This window comes from Vipera berus (assembly GCF_964194415.1).
Source record: "Vipera berus genome assembly, chromosome: 1".
NCBI classification, from domain to species: Eukaryota; Metazoa; Chordata; class Lepidosauria; order Squamata; family Viperidae; genus Vipera; species Vipera berus.
The window spans coordinates 321,543,025-321,565,285 of NC_138202.1; the positions used below are offsets into that span (position 1 = coordinate 321,543,025).

The 22,261-nt window shown below is 40.2% G+C and overlaps 1 protein-coding gene across 2 annotated transcripts in view; it reads right to left on the reverse strand.

The window, feature by feature from the left end:
- Window positions 1-21,567, reverse strand: part of MRPS5 (mitochondrial ribosomal protein S5) — a 34,556-nt gene extending 12,989 nt beyond the window's left edge. For both annotated transcript variants that reach the window (XR_014024565.1, XM_081313335.1), the window contains exons 1-5: window positions 21,271-21,567; window positions 19,146-19,283; window positions 13,663-13,788; window positions 11,750-11,983; window positions 10,221-10,255 (exon numbers count right to left, since the gene is read on the reverse strand). Coding sequence is in view for 1 of the 2 variants with exons in the window: in XM_081313335.1 (XP_081169461.1) it covers window positions 10,221-10,255; window positions 11,750-11,983; window positions 13,663-13,788; window positions 19,146-19,283; window positions 21,271-21,340 (603 nt within the window). In the remaining variant the exon portion in view is untranslated. The remainder of the gene's footprint in view (window positions 1-10,220; window positions 10,256-11,749; window positions 11,984-13,662; window positions 13,789-19,145; window positions 19,284-21,270) is intronic.
- Window positions 21,568-22,261: the final 694 nt, after the last annotated feature.

Sequence of the window (22,261 nt, forward strand, 5' to 3'; positions counted from 1 at the left end):
ATTTGTTTAGAATACACACTTTAAGGAATGGATGATAAAAAAGAGCATGCTTGCACAGATGTACCGTATATACTTGAGTATAAGCCGACTCGAGTATAAGCCGAGACCCCCAATTTCACCCCCAAAAACTGGAAAAAGTTATTGACTCGAGTATAAGCCGATCCGCCGTTCTGCAAGCCTCCGCCGCCAGCGGAGGCTGGATCCGCGCTCTGCAAGCCTCTGCCGCCAGCAGAGGCTCGATCCGCCATTTTGCAAGCCTGAATACACAGGAATACCCTGTGTGGCCGCGGCTCTCGGGGAAGCCCTGGCTGTCCGCTTCCTCGCTCCACGCTGCCATTCGGGGCCCGCGCGTTCCCCGGGCAAATCGCGGCACCCAGCAGGCGAGGAAACACACCCGCTCCAGTCGCCCCCCCTTCCCTCAGGAGACGCGAAGCAAGTGACCGCCCGGAGCTTACCGAGGACTTGCGCGCGGCCGAGGCTTCGGTGCTTCCAGGATCGCGCGCACCTCTCCCAAGCCGCCGCCGTCCGGAGACCTGCCGAAGTTTGGGGAGGTTTGGGGAGGTGCGCGCGCACCTCCCCAAACCTCCCCAAACTTCGGCAGGTCTCCGGATGGCGGTGGCTTGGGAGAGGTGCGCGCGATCCCGGAAGCACCAAAGCCTCGGCCGCGCACAAGTCCTCGGTAAGTTTTTTTTGTTGACTGGAGTATAAGCCGAAGTGGAATTTTTCAGCCCAAAAAGTGGGCTGAAAAATTCGGCTTATACTCAAGTATATACAGTATATGTAAAGGTGAAGGAGAATCACAAGTACACAGGTTATAACCAGGTTGCTACAGAACAGCATTTTTCAACCTCAGCAACTTTAAGATGTGTGGATTTCAACTCCCAGAATTCCCCAGCCAACACTTTCCTACACAAAGGACAGAACAATAAAACTACTGTACTGTGTTTTCTTTTTAAAGAATGTTCTACACTGTTGGTAACTAGAAACGTAAAACATACTAATAGACATATTTAATCCCTCTACAACTGCTAATTTGTCAGTCAAAGGAAAAGTTATTTCAATAATGACAAACATCACTTCATATTGTAAATTTCTCAAAGCTCATTATAAGAAACTTTAATAACATTAGTATTACATAGTAAAGAGAGATCAGGGAAAAACCCATAAAATGAATATCGTGTTTGTATATTTGTCTCTTTCAGGTACTGTGGAACTGTAGCCTTAAATCATGTGCACTAATTGTGACCTGGGAGGATCAAAATATATATATATATATCGAGAGATATAAAATATGCTCAGTATAAGATAAACGTAATTATAGACAAAATCTGTACTCTCAAAATATAGCTGTTAGAACAGAAATAACGTGAGTTACTCTATGCTATCATAGAGCAGCAAAAGAAGTCAAAATGCTAAGGAATCTCAGCTGAAGGACTATCCCTGTTAAGAAAGTAATCACTGAAAGCATAGCAAAATCTATATACTTATACAGATCATCAGTAGGCAGTATACAACCAGTTTCATTCTATACTGTATGGGACTTGGCAGAAGTATGTACCTAAATCTTATTTTATGGGTTTCAAACCAGAAATTGAACTCCTGAACCACTGTACTACATTTAGAAGATTTCCAGCTCTGGTGCTCAGCAATACTGGAAGGGATGTGTTGACTTTAGTATATACCATTCCACATCTTTAGGAAACTTTTAATTTACCTTTGAACAAAATCCCAAGGGAACCCTTAAGCATTGCTTTTATGGCACAAGCTTAAGGTCAAAACAATATCTCTTAATGCTGGACTTAATGGCAGGCCAAATACCCTTCACCACAAATTACTTCTCTGCAAAGAACAGCCTGATGGTGTAGTCTTAGACAAAAGCTAGAAAGCTATTAACAAATACAACATCCAATATGCAGATATTTACTATCCTGTTGTATCAGCAAGACAGATTAATCAGTGTTTTCAGAAGGGTACCATTAGGATTCATTGTTCATAAAATACTAGTAATGCTGCTTTGGCATCTTTGTTCAAAAAGCAGTTTCTTCTACAGTATAATTAATTTTCAGGAAAATGCTGATTAGCGTAGGCCAACAGTCAAGCATTCTGTAGAACCATTCCCCTTATTAACAGAAATGGAAACAAAAGTAACAAAGGGAACTATATACGGTAATCATATATAAGCCCCCCCCCACCATTAATTATACCATGGTGCCATTTCTGTTTGAATTACTATTCTGTTATTATATCATTACATGTTGACATAATGTGTATATTTTTGATACAATTTGATATACGGTATAGAGTTGAAATATACAATTGTTTATTGAATTATGTCTGTTAGGTTCTGGCAAATTTTCTGTAACTTGCCCAGAATGTCTTTGGTTGAGTTGGATGGCTAAGCAAATGTTTAAATAGATAGATCAAAAATATTAATGAGAATATGCATATATTACAATACTGTAGCGTTCCTTGATATCTTATGAAAGTGTCTGGTTTCCTAATCACTTGCTATAGTGCTAAGTTATTATTTTGTGCTTTAATACTGCTGCTCTCAAAAGTAAACACACATTTGCATCTAACGAAATGATTGCAGAACACTATGAAAGAGGGAAGGGGAGGACACAAAATTATAATAATTGTTAAAGTGCTTATAATTTAAAGCTTCCTCTTCAATAAAAAACATAAGCTTAACTGTTATATTCTGAAGTGTTTGCTGGCCCCTACCAACTGTATAAGAATGACTCAGTATTTAAATCATTAGTTAACAGATTTTAAGATTTTTGTGAGAACAATCCATTTGTCTTAACTGACAAAAAGCTCAGCAGTAGTTTTCAAAAGCCTTGTTCATGTGCTATCTGACAACACTAATAAATCTAGACTTAGGTAACTCTGAATCAAGATACTGTAAGACGGGGCATGTTTTCTAGTACAATTTCAGACTCTTTCTCCCAATGTAACCTGCTTGATTTGTTTTTGTTATTATTTATTTAATATTATTAAATATTAAGCATCTTTGTTTAGATCCTTTACATTGTTGTAAATAGCACCTTGCTTCTATTATATTTAGAAATCATCCTTCTATTACTAATGCCTCTTTATTTTTTGGGAATGAATACAGGTAGTGTACTGATTAGTGATCAGTTGCTTAATGACAGTTCCAAGTTACAATGGGTTGCAACACCACTGCAGTCACGTGATCACATGTTGGGTGCTTGGCAACTGGCTTGCATTTATGGATGTTTGCAGGGTCCTACAGTCATGTGCCCATAATTTCCAACATTTTTTTTTGCTGGTTTCCACCATTTACTTCTGCTTTCTGGCAAAAAAACAAAATTTGTTTAACAACTGTGGTGTTAGCTTACAACCACTGCACAAAATGTTGTACAACCAGGCATGATCACATCATGATCCCCTTAATGATGCCATGACTTACAACTTTAATTTAGGGCTCAATTACCGTTGTTAAGTTCAGCACTACCTGTAACAGATTCATTTAAAAACTGAAGTAGGTTCTCTCTTAGGAGAGAAATCAAGATACAATTTTAAAATAGAACCAAAACTATGATGCTCTTTCCTATAAAAATTACATTTCATAGTGCATTACAATTAATTTAGTCCGAAAGCACCTCAAATAGTCTGTTCAAATGTGTTTGTGACCCATTTTCATCTATTTGTCTTAATGGCTTGGCCTGTATTTTGCTGTGAGCTTTTTGGCACTCTAAAATCTTTGGATGGAAACGAAGGAGCTTCTGAGTTGCCAGTGGCATTTAAGGGCTTAACACGAAATTCTTTGCCCTAATTTTCTCTAATCATCTTGCCAAGACATTCCCAAGCCCTGCTTTCACAATTTGGCTAGTAGAAACCTATTCATTCAAATTATGAATGGCATCAAAAGAATGGATGAGTTTTCTAGTCACTCTCTTAAGAATCTGAATTTTTGTCTCATAACATTTCCTAGGCCTTGTGACCATGGAGATAGTCTTGAAAATCTGACAGATGCTTTGCTATGATCTGTGCCTGGATTCTATCTACTTTTGAAATAGCAAGTTGCCTCAAGCTGTATATAGCGTGTGTCTGCCACCACTTGAACATATGCTCAAAAATCTCAATGACAGAGCACATGCTTTGCATTCAGATATCTCAAGTTTAATCCTTGGCTTTTTCGATTAAAAAAGGAGCCCCACTGCTACTATTAATCAATTAATTTCTAGATGCAATAGATCAAAGTTCTGGTGTAGTGCAACAAGATTCCTTTGTTCTTTCATGCTCCACAAGGCTGTGGAAAGGAGAAGCACCTTTATTTTGGTGGCAATCCTAACAGGAAAACAAAAGAATGATTTCCTTAGTTCTATCTTCACAGAAAAAAAATCAGGGAGATACCGAAGCCGAGCACTTGCTCCCAAGAAGGGAATCAAGACGTGACTGAGGTGTACAAAATTATAAAAAGTGTGGACAAAGTGGAGAAGGAGAAACTATTAGAACCAGAGATCACCCAATGAAATTGAATCCTGGAACAATCAGGACAAAGAGATTTTATTTTATATAGTGTGAAATTAAATTTGGGAATTCACTGTGAGATATGGTGCTTGCTGGCTTCAAAAGGTTTACCAATTAACATACATTAAGGGGATCAATGGCCATTAACCATATTGGCAGTGTAATTGCCTCTGAAGACCATCTGCTGGGAGACCTGTGGGCTGCCTTGTGCAGTTGGCTGACCACTATGTGATCAAGCTACTGGATTAGATGGGCCAGGTATCTGCTGCAGCAGAACACTGCTTGTGTTATTACTTGTATACATCTACTTGTACCTACATGTACATGGCCAGATGATATTAGAAGGCCTCAAAGCAGCAGCTCTATACCTTACAAAGGACTTGGTGGATTCCTTTCTTTCTTTCCTTTCTGAGCAGCAGATTCACAGATATACTTTGCTAACACAACAAAAGGGCTCACACCCTGGTCGGTACCTCTTGACTCTCCTACCATCGGGTAGGAGATATACAAGTATAGCCAGCTGCACCAACAGGCTGAAGAACAGCTTCTATCCATGGGCTGTCAGGCTCCTGAATGGGAAATAACTCTTATGTATGATTGACTTGCGAGGCCAGTGTGTTGTGGAAGTAGCTCACATGGTGTAACAAGATGGTGGGTTTGTTGTCACTGAGTTGTGGTGGTGGTGGTGGGCACGAAGGGAGGCTCAGCCAATCTTAGTGATGTTGTACTTTGATAATAAAGGTTCATTCATATGTAATACTGATGGTCAGACCAAAGACACTTTCAATACTTGATTTAGACCTGAGCCATGCAAAGCTTTTAAGCTATTTTAATGGTAGAGTTATAGGGTATAGGGTTAAAACTATATTTTTCTCCCTTCTCAATAGGTTCTCCAATAAAGCTAACTGGAAGATTTAGGACAGAACCATTCCTTTTAATACTACATATTTAAGCTATAAAATTCATTACCACAGAATATGTTGATGGCCATTGATTTGGTTAGGTCTGGAAGGAAATTGGATCCATTCACAAAGGATAGAGCTATCTAGCATGAAATTAAAAACCAATTATGGGAAAAACAAGAAGAGTTTTCCCCCCCAACTCCTGCTTCTGAGCCTACCCTCTTCACCCCACCTTCCCCCGGCTATTGTTAAAACTAAACCAATAGTCTATGAAGGTCTTTGGCCTGTTCCACCAAGGCTATTCTTGCCTTTTTATGGCACTTTATTCTATTCTTCATTTTCTATTCTATTTCTTTTACAAAAAAATTGAAAGCTCATGCTTTTATTCCCTTTGTGGCACTGGAGGGGAAAAATAAAAAGTGAGGTAGGAATTTCTTTTCTTCTCTCATCGCTTCAAGGCAGCATATCTTGGTACTTTTATCAATTTTATTTCATCTACTTAACACTTGACCATAAGACAAATGGTCAAGAAGAGAAAATGGTGTCAACTGCAAAGAAATCATAATCAGACTATTAACTACTAGCCTGCATAATCGGGATTGAAACTGTAGGATCCTAGGAAAAGATGTGGCTGCTTTAAGGAATTGCAAACAGGCGATGTATTTATGCTTCCACATGCTCCAGGGCACTTCTTGAAGCCTGAATCTTGAATATTATTAGTCATAATAATTATGTTTCTTCAGAATGAAGGACTTAAATTGTTACATTCTCTTGAATATCAAGTACATTTATACAGCTGGTAAAAAAATCCTCACACTGTTTTAAAATTTAGTTTAAAAAAACAATACACAGAATTATAATTTAATTTACTAGAATAAATAATTCTACCAAGTAACAAGAAATCAAATTGAAATGCTAGTGGAAAAGTTTTAACATTGGATCCAGCTGTTTGCTAATATCGTGCATGGTTAATTACATATATACAATTAAGACTGGGTCTAGATGGCAGAGAAAAAAATCCCAGCAAATATTTAAGAAAGGTTTAGGAAAGTTGCATTATGTTTGATAAATTCTGATGCATAAGCCTTGTTCTTTTTTCTAGCAAGAGCACTTCACTTTTATGGGCATGTGGAAGTCTCTGGATACTGTGTGGGCATTAGAAAGGAGGCATGTCTGATTGCAATATTCCTCTTAATAATGATCTTGGGTTGGCCTCAACATGAAGTGGCTCATAAACTTCTATTTTAGTAACTTAAATAGATCGACAAGATAGGGAATTATTCAGTGTAATATATAATGCTCAAAAATTCTAAAAATGATTTAGACTACTGTGGTTTTACATGCAGAAAATATCTAACATGGATGAGTAGGGGTAAAAGGAAATTTGTTAGATTTACTTTTGAACATGTTATCCATCTAATCTGTACTTCTCAGAATAATATGTAAATTAGAATGCAATTCTACTTCAGTCTTTACAATTCTCTGAATTTTATATTGCAGTTCTTCTTGTGTAAGCCCAAATAGGTATATTTGCTTGTCTTGAGGAATATGTAAAGAACAGGCAATTCAGTTACCACAGTTCACTGAGTGACCAACGTTATGACATAACCCCCCAAGTACTTACGACAAGTCCTGAAGTTACGAACATTTGGCATTTGTTCACCCTTACAAATGACTGCAGAGGCCCCTGCCTATTTCCCCCCCCACTCCTGGGTCTCCACAGGCACTAGACCTGTGGATACTCACCTTGCAAAGATCTAGCGAGCTTTCGGTTTCTTGGCCTGATTTGGTGCTTCAGGCCTTCAGTGTGTTCGCAGAGAATGGAGGCCTAAAGTATCTTCAGATCACATGAGATCAGTAGGGCAAGATCTAGTGCTACTGTTCTCACGTGCTCTCAAGGTATTTAGGTCTCTGTTCTATGCAAACGGAGACCTGGAGATCTGTGGCAAAAGGCTTTGCAAATGGAGGGAAGGCCTAAAGCACTGAAGTCTTTCCTCCATTTACAAAGCCTTTTGCCATCTTTGTAAAAAGCCTTTGCTGCCAAGAATGGAGGCCGAGAGGGGTGCACACGTCACCCTGGGCCTCAGTGGCAAAGCCCTGAGGAACGGTCTTTGCTGATGTAAATGGAGACCCGGAGGAATGCGCTCCCTCTCCCGGCCTCCATTCTCGGCGGCAAAGGCTTTTTGCAAAGACGACTGGAGCCTATAGAGATCCAGTCTCTCATCCCTGCAGGCCTCAGCAAGCCTTTGCTCAAGGCAAAACTGTGGCAGAGAGGCTGGAGAGGAGACAGCTCTCTTGATCACTGAGATCTACGTAAGGTAAGTGGACTGGTTGGGAAGAATGGGGGAGGGGAAAGCATGAGATATCTCAGTGGCTCGGGAGAGACCCCTATGGCAGAGGTCCCCAACCTTTTGGGCACCAGGGACCGGTTCTGTGGAGATTTTTTTTTGTGGACTGGAGGGTGCGTGGTTTTGTGTGCTACCTGCATCTCACGGATGGGGCTTTGCTTGTTTGTGTGGACCGGTTGCTGGCATGCTCCGGCCCAGTATTGGTCTACAGACATGGGGTTGGGGACCCCTGCCCTATAGCATCACCACCCTTAGACACCTCGTGCACTCAACGACTCACACATTTGATTAGCGAATGCGTGGGTGAAAGCAGGGAGTGATCATGTTCAAGTTATGTGATTCACTTTTATAAATCCTTGGGTTACGAATGTAATTGGCAGGCTCCATTACATTCGTAACTCGAGGATTACCTGTGTTAGTAAGGCTATGTAAACAACAATCCATGAATGATTATATACTAAGGTTATAAATAGTCAAGATTCTAACATCAGACAAAATAATAGGACTGCTGGAAAAGATAAGATGTGGTCATTTCTAAAACTCTGGTTGTTGTAATGCTGGGATGTGTGAGGAATTTACAGGGAAATTTTGCTGGGCATTTGCTTCTTGTTTAGTAGAAATTTGAATTATGTGAAGGATGAGAGAGAATGCTACAATGGGAGTATGAGTTAAAGCCACTGGTAAAGAGTGACTATGCAACACATTTAAGAAAAGAACAGGAAATCAGAAATGCAAGAACATAATCCCAAATCCAAATTCAGTCAGTACCATATCACACTTAATATATCTAATGAATAAAAAAGTACCGTATTTTTCGGACCATAAGACGCACCGGACCATAAGACGCACCCAGTTTTTAGAGCAGGAAAACAAGAAAAAAAATTATTTCTCCTTCTCTCTCTCTCTCTCTCCCTCCCTCTCCCATTGTCCCTTCCTTCCTTCCTTCCCTCCCTCTTTGTCCTTCCCTCTCTGCATTAGAGCAGTACCCGCGGAGGCGGCCCTGCAGCCCGGCTTTCTCTTGCAGAAAGCAAGCTGAAACGGAGTGAGGGAGATTGCCAGAAATGCGAATCGGCCGATCTCACGCTCCTGCAAACTCCCTCGCTCGGTTTCAGCTTCCCTTGCTACAAGAGAAAGCAAGCTGAAACGAGGCAGATTGCAGCAGCGCGAGATCAGCCGATTCGCATTCCTGGCAATCTCCTCACTCCGTTTCAGCCTGCTTTCTCTTGTAGCAAGGGAAGCTGAAACCGAGCGAGGGAGAGTGCAGGAGCGTGAGATCGGCGTTTCTCAGCACGTGCCGATTCGTGCTCCACTTGCAGAGGTTGGGGCTGGCCATACGGATCACCTTCGGACCATAAGACGCACCCTCATTTTCCCCCCCACTTTTGGGGAAAAAAGTGCGTCTTATGGTCCGAAAAATACGGTACTCTTAAGCGGAAAAAAGCAATGAGTCTAATGTTTTTCAAAGCAGAAAGACAAAAAATGATCTTGACCCCCTTTTATATAATTTTATTCTGGAATTCTTTTGGTTTAGATAGAATACAGATTAATTGGAGAAGAGTCTGCTTCTATGTCTATTTCACTTTCATGCAAATAACATTTAACTTTATTAGTTTTTCAAAACTGATCAGAAATATCCTCAATTTAAAAAATAACATCTTCAAATTATGATCTTAGTTTTTATTGATCTTGATGCAGTCAAGAATTTTTTAAAAAACAGCACAGTTTACTTCGAGTTTGTTATACATTATTTCAGAATCCATTGGTCTGACAAATTCCTGTTCTATAGACCAGGCCCACACAACATGTGGCTCACCAACAGCCTTTTACAACCTGCTGGTAGTTTTTAAAAAGTCAATACATTCACTGCCATTGCGCCAAAAGACACACTGACAAGCACCTCCAATGTCTCTAGGCTTCACGGTCATTTTGCTAGCTGTCAAACAGCTGATTGGTACACGAGATGTTCCTTTGTGGCCTGTAATGATTTTTAATTTATTAATGGGATCCTTTCTCCTCTACAAGTTGAAGAGGCCTGCTACAGAGCTACTATCATGTTCCCCCCAAAATAAGACTCAGTCTTATATTTTTTTGCCTCTAAGAGAGTCACTAGATCTTATTTTGGGGGAAAGTCTTACCCAGTTACCTCAGGACTGCCACAGCCTGGCTTCCCGCGCCCCGAAACCGCCACTGCCCAACTTCTGCGTCTGCTCTCAGCTGCTTGTGGCAGGATACCACATGGTGCATCCTCGAACAACCAGATGGCGGGACGGAGTGGGCGGGGCCTTAACCAGGGGTTATTTTGGTGTAGGGTTTATATTAGGCGTAAAAATCAAGCTAGGGTTCATTTTCAGGATAGGTTTTATTTTCGGTCAAACACAATATGAAAGGGATAACATTCACATTGGATGCTAAACATTGCTTTTTATATTTAAAGACACTTAAGTTTATATTATTAATAAAAAAAATCTCTTACCTCAAGTATTCTGCTATCAAAATCTTCAAATGTTTCTGTCAGTTAAGGAGATATGTATCAGTGTTATGCTGCACATACAATATCCATATTATTTTCCAAGAGCAATTAAAATGCATCTCATCACAATCAGACCTCTGTGGGATCAAGTCATGTGAAGTACACTAAATTATATAGATGTTGGAACTGGCCTTCAAAGAATCATTTGATGACCTGCCCATAGTGGTACATCAATGCCCTGTGTTCCATGTGAATGCTGCTCTTCCTTTAACTTAGGACAAATGTGAACTAGTCCATGCAGCAATAATAGGACATTAATGAACTGGAACATCTATTCCGTAAGGGATGAAAGTGCCTCAAGAACAATAGCCATTTTTGAAATGCAAATGGAAGTATGGAGAGAAGGAATAGGACTACATTTTGTTTTGCCCTTTTTAATTTTTAAAGTGACAAAATATAATTAAGTAGGCAGCACCAAATTGTAAAACAAACAGATGACAACTGTTTTACTTAAAATTAATTTTGAAATGTCTTATTCACCTATCCAAGCATTACCTGAGTAAGCAGTCATGCACAGGTCAGAGGGTGTTTAAAGTAAAGAGAAACAGCCAGGCTACAAATGCTTACTTTTACTGTGCCAACACTACAATAGGGTAATTGTTCAGAAATGAGTAAAACAATATTTCTAACTGAATTCTGGTTTCTCCAGTAAGTTCATTTTCCAAGGAAGCCAACAACAAATTATATTGAGCCCATTTCTCTGGAATTCTCTCTGCTTCAGTTATTCAATTCTTCCCACAGTCACTGGAGCAGTAGTGAATTTGTAGCCAGAATTCATTAACATTACAAGACACAAATTTGAATTTCTGGACAGTTCACAACTTTAAATTCCCATAACAATTTGGAAGAATATGGCAATTGAGCTATAATCTGTGTTTTAATAAATGTTTGCAGTTATTAAAGGTAAAGGTAAAGGTTCCCCCGCACATGTGTGCTAGTCGTTTCCAACTCTAGGGGCTGGTGCTCATCTCCGTTTCCATGCCGAAGAGCCAGCGCTTGTCCGAGGACATCTCTGTGGTCATGTGGCCGGCATGACTAGACGCCAAAGGCGCACGGAACGCCGTTACCTTCCCACCGTAGTGGTCCCTATTTTTCTACTTGCATTTTTCCGTGCTTTTGAACTGCTAGGTTGGCAGAAGCTGGGACGAGTAACAGGCGCTCACTCTTGTTACGTGGCACTTGGGATTCGACCCGCCAAACTGCCGACCATCTGATCGACAAGTTCAGCGTATGTAGCCTGAAATAATAGTGTGGAATATTTCATTTCCCATCCTTTCCTCTTAAGATAATATTAGCAAGGAAAAAAATTCTCCTCAAAACTAGGGGTTTTTGTCTGTTTGTTTGTGTGATATCTATTCTTCTACATGGCCTTCCATTTATGAAGGTAACTCGGTATTAGCAGAATACAACAGAATATGAAACCACCAAAAAATCTTGTTTCTAGAGAACAATTGTTTCCAAAATTATCTCACCTCCATTGGGACCAGGATCAGGAGGTCCTAAACTGACACCTCCCCAGGATCGTCCAGTCCAACCTCTCTCCTTCTTAATCCGTATTCTCCTTCTTTTGTCTAGTTCTTTTATTTCCTCAGCTTTTGCTAATTGCAATGCCTTCTGCTCTTCTTCATCTCTCTGAGTAATGCTTTGAACTTTTCCAGATACCATCAATGGAGCATTGAGGCCAGGCCAAAGAAAACCAATTTTTCCTGAACACATCAACACAAAAACAATTATAACTTAGAGAAATATTCCTGCCATGGATATTATTTAGCATCCTACCAACCTACACAGCCAGAGCAAATATCCATTTTTTTGCACTCATTTATTTTATATGTACAGCTTATCATAGCATCTTATTCAGTGGAGGAAGATTAAAACTTTAAAAAGTGTCAGAGAATTTTGGCTAACCCGAACCTCCAAAAGTTCAACTGTTTTTAATAAGATACAGAGAGAATCCAACTGTCTAGAACAGGGGTCCCCAACTTCTGGGCTGCCGTGGCCTATTTGGAATTGGGCCACACGTGTGGCTGGCTAGAGCGTGCATACGGCTCAACTTACATGAGTGGCGGGCTGGCCAGCACTTGCACAAATGCCACCAGCCCGTCGCTCACACGAATCAAGCTACGCATGTGTGAACTAGTCTGCTGCTTGCACAGCCCAGTTCTCCTCTGCCCCCCCCCCAAAGCCACAAAGGTTGGGGACCGCTGGTCTAGGACATATGACTGAATTTATGACTGAAAGGGAGTCAATATTTTCACATACAGTATCTCCCTCTCTTCCAACTTGGAATCAATTCTTTTCAGGTAGAAAACATATTTCCTGAAATATATTCTGATTATTACTCTCTCTGGCTATATTCACCACCCCAAGGAAATGCTTATAAATGCACTGTTATTATGTAGATTCTGCAATAAGAAATGGCAATATATCCTCATCTCCCAAGAGAAGTCTTTCTGCTGGGATTCAGCAGTAATTTCTTTCACACATGGTCGACTCTATCACAGTATTAGGTGGAGTGAGGCCACTATTTACCTTAGGCAGCAGATGCTAGAGAGTCTGGAGAAGATGGTAATGATAGCTTCCCCATACCATTATTGTTTCCCAGACATACCAGGACCTTCCCACTTCAAAGAGACAGCTATCTCCCTTATGTAAGCTATCTTTATCTCCTAAACTACCACCTTACTATTTGGGGGATTTTCTTTTCCAATTAATTAACATCTGGCAATAAACAGGGATGGAATTTGATTAATCTGCTCTGGGCATTTGTACTTTTCAAGATTCTTTAAAACAAGATTTCCCAAACTGTGAAGTATATCTCTTTTTTTGGAAGATTTTTTTTATCCCATCTTTATTATTTTTATAAATAATTCAAGGCAGCGAATATACCTAATGCTCCCTTCTCCTTCTATTTCCCCCAAACAACAACTTTGTGAGTTGGGCTAAGAAAGAGTGACTGACCCAAAGTCACCCAACTGGTTTTCATGCCTAAAGTGGGATTAGAACTCAAGAGTTTTCTGATTTTTAGCCTGGTGCCTTAATCACTACACCAAACTGGCTCTTTTACATTGTTCTATTGTTATATTATAATCCCTTATGTTGCTACCTCCTTTACATTATTATTTTAAAAAAATCCAGCCTTGGGAGAGTTTCACTGCATTATTTTTATTGTTCATTTGTGTTAATTTTGGTATTTTGATTTGTAAGGGCAGTGTATACATTAAGGTTACACTAAAGAGACATGTAATAGCAAAAAATGTAACCCCTGTTCCTTCTCATTTCTTAAGAGCCGTGACTTAACTCATACTGTGTATCCTATCAACATCAGTATTAGTTGGACTGATTTGAATCCCTTCTGGACTCTTTGATTATCTCATGAATTTACCTTCTCCAAGGGCCTGGCCTCTATTGAGATCCCTTGTTTTTTTCCTCTTGCCTCGCTTGCCTCGCCCCTTCCTTCCACCTGCAGTATTCTCTGCTGCAACTCCTTTCCAGAGTTCACTGGCTGTCACTGTTATGAAACAGACATGTATAGGTTATCCAAATCATAATGGATTTTAATAACAGTTCAAATGAAGAAAAAAGTGCATGCTATTTGCCAGCAAGCAGAAAGTATCAAACAGCTGCTGAGATGGGCTTGCACTTAATTTGTTTGCAGTAAAGTATTTACTGGAGTTAACACCAAATGTATAGGATAACATAGAAACATCCTGACCTATTGTCTGGAAATTGAGTCATGGCAATGGGACTTCTTTTCTTTTTGGTTTGAAATATTTTGCTGCTTATCCAAGTAACTTCTTCAGTCTGAGAACTGTCATCAACATCATGACCTAACCATTCATCAATTTACATAACTGTTTTTACTTTCACAAGAATATCAAATAGTTATTTCCATTGCCAAGGGCCTTCCGAAATGTATATGAAAATGTATATAGCCATAGGACTACAGGTAGTCTTTGGGATACGATGTTAATTCCAGTCATCTCAATTGCCATAGCTAAACAAGGACTGCATGGGTCATTCTGCAAGGACCTTAATAACTACAGCTTCAGACTTCCTGACAGCTTCTCCATTGACTTTGCTTGTGAGAAGCTGACATGGAAAGCCACAAATCACAATCACATGACTGCAGGAATGCTGCAATGATCAGAACTATGAGGACATGTCACAAATACCATTCATTCTGTGCCACTGTACATTCACTTAACATTAAAAATAATGGCGGCATCTGTTAATGGTACATATCCCTGGTCCTTGCAGATATGACACTGGAATGCTCTGTGGTCATGTGATCCAAATTTGGGTGCTTGGCAGTCCACTCATACTTACGACCACGTAGGTGCTTCAACTCCCCTCAACAATCCATATCCCCCATCTTTGGCCTTTTTGCTCCCGGCACCTGCTGCCCCAGGCTCTGCAAACCCAGACTGAGCTTTGCCTTCTTGCTCCCGCTGTTGACCAGCCTGGCCCTTTGCAAGGCAGCTGCTAGCTGCACAAGGCTTTCTTCACAAGGTCGTGAACAGCAGCTTCCTTGCAAGACCTGGTGAAGAAGGCCTTGCGTGGCCAAACAGCTGCCTCATGAAGAGTCAGGCTGGGCCTGCCTCATCAGCAGCAGAAGAAAACAATGAAGGTCAACTGGGGCAGTGGAGTGAGGGTGACTGGGGTTCTGGAGCAGCGAGAGGATCTGGGGTTGGGCTTGTCTTTTAATGATGGATTTTCTAGTCCCAATTAGTGTTGTTGGATGAGGATTATGTGTAAGGCTAAATACAGGCCAGCTGTTTGAGTTAGCTAGGGCAGGAAACTAATGGAATTCCATTATTGCAGGATATAATAATAACATTTTGAAACCTTGAGTTTTCATCTGTCCCTTCTTACCCCTAAAGAGAATCAAGGTGGGGTAATCCTTACCTTTTCTTTCCTGTTTCTCAGGGGTGAGCTGGTATTTATATAATCCCTCCCCCATTCCTTTTTTTAAGATTAGGTCCATATTCCTCCATTCTACCACTCTCAAATAACTCTTGCATTTATTTACTGATTTGAATCTATATGGTTTATATCATATAATTACATGTGACACGCATAAAATGACAATAAAGGTTATCTAAAAAAATATATGATTATCGACAATTTTATTCTACCTTTCAGGTATAAACATTATTCAAATAATAAATATATAAATACCATAGCAACAGATATTACGCACAAGTTAAAACAGATTTTTAAAAGTTTTTTAAAAGCAGCATTTCTTCATATTAAAAAAACAAAACAAAAGGATAAGACACCTATGGTTTTCATATTCAAAAAAGTATTTCTTGGCTATCTGCTGATTAAATTCCTAATGGCCGGGATGGGTGGGCCAGTGGGATTAGACCAGGGCTTCGGAAAGTTTTTAGTGGGACTTACAAACTGTAAAGGAGATGCTGATCTTTAATATGAAATTAGATTAATCAAGATTATAACTGATAAAAGGCCAAGCTAATAATATCTTACCAAGTTCATGCTAGAACTCTGATTTTTTTTTTGTTCAGAGTCATAAAGAATACATTACAGATGGTGACTACAGAGGAATTGTTTAACTGTGGCCTCAGGATGAGTACACTGAGATTAGTCTCTAGAACAAAAGGGATTTAGGAATATTTCAGAGTCTTGTTTCCATTTTGATCCTCAATTTACCCCAATATTCTGTTTTTATTGTCTTCTCTCTTGCCATTCTGTATTCCATACTCTTTTCTTCCCATCAACCACATGAATCATCACATCTAAAAAAATCAATTCTCTACTCCTCTTCCACAGTCAATATGGAACAGAGGAGAATCAATTCACAGCTAGTGGTGACAATACTGCTAAGTGCTACTTAAAATATTCTGTAGAATTTCCAGTGGTGATAGTGAATCACCAATGTAAAAGGAAGTAATACTTCAAATAATTTTCAAAATATGGAAACTTATAGCACTTAACTAGTCCTAGGTACAACAAAGACTGTCAAACGTTCATCAGGAAACTAATACATTCATTCATACTTGTACATCGCTATACCTGGTCTGACCAGGCAATGCTGTCAAAGTCCTTTCTTATTGTCTGGAGGCTACGAGGGTCTGGTTAGGGGAGAACAGGCTGCACTCCAACCCTGGCAAAACTGAATGGTCATGACTTTAAGGGCTCTGGGGGTTTCCATCTTTAATTCCACATGGAGATTTGGTAAGAGTTGGTGCACAATTTGTGGGTCCTCCTGCACTCTTGGCTCCTGTTCGAAAGGGTTTTTGCACAGACTTGTCTTATGTATCAATTGTTCTCATTCCCAGAACAGCTTTACACTCAGTGATTCATTTTGGATTATTGCAATGTGCTCTACATGGAGTTGCTCTTGAGAAGCACTCAAGAGACTGCAACTGATACAAAATTTATCGGTACAGGTAGTTTTTAGCATTTCTGTTAATGCCCATAAAACAATGCGGTTGTGCAAGTGCACTGGTCCCAGTAAGGTGTGATTCAAGGTACTGATTATCAACTTACAAAGCCCTATATTGGAGAGGACCAGGCTAATTTGTGGGGCTATCTTTTTCCTATCATCTCCTTGATCCCTTCAGGTCTAGAGAGATCCAGGTCCTTTCTATCAAACAATGTTATCTTTCTGAGCCTTGGAGTCATGTCTTCCCAATGACAGAACCTGCCCAATGGAATAGTATCCTTCACAGATTCAGATGGCCCAAACCCTGAACTGAAAACTGCTATTTTCTCAGTCATATGGGTCAGGTGGTTAGGTGGCTCTCCTACTGTCAATATGTGTTTTTTTTTCCTGGTATGAGGAGTCATTGTTCATCTTTGGGCCCTTGGGGTTATATGTTGTGGGTTTTGCTGTGTCTGTAGTCCTTGTAAATTGCCCAGAGTCACGTCTGTGAGATTGGCAGCTATAAATATATAAATACATACAATGCATATATACATATAACTCAAGACTACTGGGTCCTCTAATGTCCACCTCTCAATCAGATGTTCTACTACATATTTCATTTTATCTGAAATATGAGTGCTAAGGAAAAAAAATAAAACTGTTTATTCTGATGCAAGAGACTTCACATCGTGTAGCATAGCCCAATGACAGCTTAGGGAAAAAAATTCCTAATATCCACAAAGTAGTTTTGATTATCGAAGTACAATTTCCAGATCAAATACTATTTGCTATTTTAACTGGAGTTGCTGATGGTTGAAGCTGAGTAATTATCTGGAGGATCTCAATGTCCATCTTTGCCCTGGTAAGATTGGACAAATCAACATTGATTAGCTCTGATTGTGAGAACTTTAGGGGACCACAGGACTATTTCAATTCCTTAGCCAACTGAGGAATCATGTAAACTCTTCAGCAGTCTAATTCTCTATGAAAGAATTTGAGCCTACACTATGGCAGTAAGGATGGTCAAACAGGCCCACTTTTCCATTCTGAAAGTTTCCACAGAAGGTCAGAGGGCTGCACTCTCTTTGCATAAGCAGGGTTTCAATTCACTCCAGTCCAGAGTGTGTTGCTCGATCCCCTGCTCTCACTAAATTTACAGGTGATATAGTGAGTGGCATATTTGCACAATATGGCTAACGTGTCAGCTATAAGCTTTCTTGAGCCAGGCAGCTTTAATGGAAGTTATACACACTTTAGTGAACAGCTGTCTTGATACACCCTTGCAAAGTGTCCAAAAATATAACTACAGCAAATTAAAACTGTGCTCGAATTACCTGGCTATCATCTAAAATTTAAGGCAACAACGGTGATTTTATAGCCCTAAACAACTTATGGGCTAGTTGCCTTACCAAGTAAATGTCTTACCTGCTATGAACCTGACTAATAAGTTAGATTAACAAGAGATGTGTCTGCTATCAGAAGCTTTATTTATCTGACATGTGGAAAAAGGCCTTCTCTTTTGTGTAGCTTCAAGGCTATGGAATCAAAAGTTTTCACCAAGATTTTCATTATTAACAGACTTTAATTTCACTTTATATTTTGGTTTTAAATGTGGTAAGCTGCCTTCAATGTTTATAAAAGTAGAAAGATCGGGTGTGAATCTAATTGACATAACAGTAAAATTATAGGCTGCAGGGTTGATTAGAACAGGGCTTTTCAACCTTTTCACCCATTGTACCACTTTTAGGATATGGCAACATCTGAGTACCACCAGTCTCCTAGCAAGGTGTCAAAAACTTGATGACCAAAAAAAAAGAAAGAAGAAGAAAGTGATGAAGTACAGGTAGTCCTCGACTTACAACAGTTCGCTTAGTGACTGTTCGAAGTCAAAATGGCACTGAAAAAAGTGCCCCCCAAGCCACAGCTGAGCAAGACAGAGCTTTTCCTCCTTTCGAAGGTTTTCATTGTTGTGAGCATTTCTGATGAGGATTGGCAGCGGGGGTGGGGTGGAGGGGTATTGGTTTTTATTCCCATCTGCTGGGTGGTTGCAGCAGGTTTTGGTTACTTCACATGACTCTGGGACACTGTGACCGTCATACATATGAATCAGTTGCCAAGCATCTGAATGTAAATCACAAGACCCTGGAGATGTTGCAACATTCCAGCTGATCGGCACTTCTTCTGGGCTCAGAAGTGCCAGGATCAGCACCGAGCTGCAGCTGGAGCCTGGCACTCATCCTGGCACTTCCACTGAGCCCTGACAGCTCTGAAGAAGCGCTGATCCTGGCGCTTCTGCTGAGCCCTGACAGTCCTGCTGCTCAGGCTTGTGCAGTGCTGCCACCGGTTCAGCCCATTCCCCTCCCCCACTACCACTTTTCTAGGATGGTCGTGTACCACCTGCCAGGTGCCAATGTACCACAGGTGGTACCCATACCACTGGTTGAAAAGCCCTGGATTAGAAGCTTCCAAATACTTACATTTATTGAAAAAGCTTCTCTGCCTTCTCTGTTGCACTGTCACATTATATGATGCAGAAATGTTGCAATGTGTCTGAAAAGTCCATGCCAAGGCAGCATGCTGGCAACTGATTCCATGGTTTGAAGTCAAAGCATAACCTGTGGGGAAAAATTATATGTTACTATCCCAATTATTGAAATGTTGAAAATATTAACTTATGAATAAGACACTACATCTCAAGAATTATTGATATATTTGGATACATTTCTTGGATAATAAGTATGTACAGTGTATAAGAGAAAGACAGATGCCTTTCTTAAGATGATTCAGCCATCAATAATTTTTGTAGATACTTGTAAATATAACTTTAGACTTTTGCTCACCATCTTTTCAAACACATCTTTTACCTATTAAAATATTTTAAATGCATTAACTTAATCATATTCCAATCTTAAAGCAAATTTCCCCAATTTGCATATAAAGCATTAACTCAAGAAAAGCAACACAGAGTCTACATTTCTCTAGCCAGTTTACAGAATAGTTGGTTGCTTAATATTATATCCCCAGCCCCAGTTTTCTAGACAATTCTCTAGACCTGTGTTTCTCAATGTTGGGGAAATTTAAGATGGGTGCACTTCAACTCTGAGAATTCCCCAGCTATACTATCCAATGTAAGCTATGCAAGGTTAAGAAACAAGGGTGGCCAAATATGGCAATGTTACGACCTGTGGACTTCAATTCCCAGAAATCCTGAGGTAGCATGTCCACAGATCATAAAGTTGCCATAGTTGTCCACCTCTGCTCTAGACAGAAAATAATTTCCTTCAGCATCTCTTATTGAGAGCATAAGCCAGGGGTTTTCAAACTTGGCCCTTTTAGGACTTGTGGACTTCAACTCCCAGAATTCCCTAGCTAGGGTGGCTGGCTGAGGAATTCTGGGAGTTGAAGTCCACAAGTCATAAAAGGGCCAAGTTTGAAGACCCCTGGCATAAGCTCTGCATTTTCTTCGCTGCAAGAAGCAGATGATTTTGAACAGAAAAAGAAAAACCTTGAGAGCAGAAGCTTCCTTATCTCTTATTACTTTTCATTTTCTACCTGTGAATAAGAATTGGAGCCCATTCTCAAGTATCATCTCTTACTCCTCAAAGTTGGGATGTGCAGCAATGGGTATAATTCATACAAAACACACCCACCCAACAAAATTCTATTACAGATTATCATTTTTGTGTTTTACCCACTAACACTTTGCTTTAGGGGAATGTCATAGAAAGCAATGACTGTGAGACAAATGAATGCTGCAGTACTTATTGAGAAGTATGAGATGGAATCAGTAATCAGTATCAACTGAAGTGGATTCACAATTTCAGAAAAGAACAAAAAGACAAGAAAAGGCTAAACTCTCTGCATTTGAAATGTTTTTATTTTTATTTATTATTACTAAATTTATGTCCCATCCAAGGTGATTATTCTAAGCACTATTGGTTCAACTATATCTGCATTAAATTCTGAAAGCAATCCATCTTAACCAGTCCCTATGTCCGATATTCTAATTTAGCTTGGTCTGGCAATGCAAACAAACATTGCATGGTAAAATACAAAATTATGCAACAATTCTGAAGTGATTTTATTTGATTCCTAATACGTAAATTTGCAAATTTACAATGTAATCCCACCGTTGTCTTTTCATGATAGACTAAAATGAAATTAGCCAATCATGTTTGTCAAATGGGTTATGCAAGCCAATTTATGTAGTTATTTTGTGGCTTAGTAGGCCATACAAAGCCTTAGAATTGGTTAAGTTAATCACGGGTGCTATTTGTGAACAGTTTATGTGTATTTATTCAGAAACTGACTTCCCTATGTACAATTGGATTTATTCCCAGTTAAGTAAGGTGGATAAACTTTCTGTGAGGAAATATTAAATTCAGAGCCCGTCTTCTCATTTTTTTTATTAGCAGGTCTGCTACTCTTAAAAATGCAACCGAAACTTCAGCGGCTATAAATGGCTCCAATCAAATACAAATGATCATATACAAGGGCAGACTAGAATCGCCCAGAAGGAGAAAGGCTAACGTGAGGAAGCCCCTGATCCAGCCTGTGCACGGAAATCTTCTCAGCCCAGGCCAAAGCAAGAAAAGAGTTCACCTCTCCACGCGGTCCTGAGGATGCCGACATTACAGACTCTCTGGGCCGCGACAACTACGGCGGCCGCCATGTTTCCAAAGATCCTGGGCAGCTCCCGTAGTTCTTGCGGACTGACACCTTCTTCCGGGTCTAAAATTTGAGCGCGTAAAAGTATGATTTTGGTTTCCCAGCGCAGTAAATCACATGAAGTTAATCAGAATGACAGGCAGTGTTGAAGGCAGCTTTTTTTCCCCTCGAAGGGATTATCGTTAGTACGCAGCCTCCAGGTCCTAAAAGCCAGCATTTCTAAGATATGTGGACTTCAACTCCCAGAATTCCCTCGCCAGGGCTGAGCAGATTCACACACTGAGGTTTTGTCGTCACATCCTGGTTTCTTGCAAAAGTAGCGAGAAATCACTATCCGCTTCCACGTGCGGCGCTGTAAGAAATAACTGAAGCTTCCAATAGGAAGGGCGCGTTAACCAATAAATCGATTACTATTTGTATTGTACTAGTGCCCAGCGTCACAGTTGTCTGTCTACACGGGAAGTAGCACCTCGTTCTCTGCCAGTGAGCCTGGTTAATATACCCCCACTCCGGTTTTCGATGGTACATTTCCAGACAGGCTCAACAAACGCGAGGAGAAGCAGATGCCTGGCGCGGCGCTGACTTAAATCTACTTCTCTTTCTTTCTCCCTGCCTGCCTCTGTTTCTGCTGGGGATGATATAAAGGATATTCCTGCATGTTTTGCAGTGCAGTTGCAAGCATAAGCGACAAACAAACTAAAAAAAATATTACTGGCCATTTTTTTTTAAAAAAAAAAGCCTTTAAAAATCACTTGACTTCTGGTGGCAAGATTTCAGAACTGTTTATCTAATTGCCTGCTTCCTAGGGCTGAGAGTGTGTACTGGTCCAGAATCACTCAGCTGCCTTTTGTGCCTAAGTAGGATTAGAACTCGGGATCTCTTCTAGCTTGGTGTCTTAATCGTACCAAGCTGGCTCACATGAGTT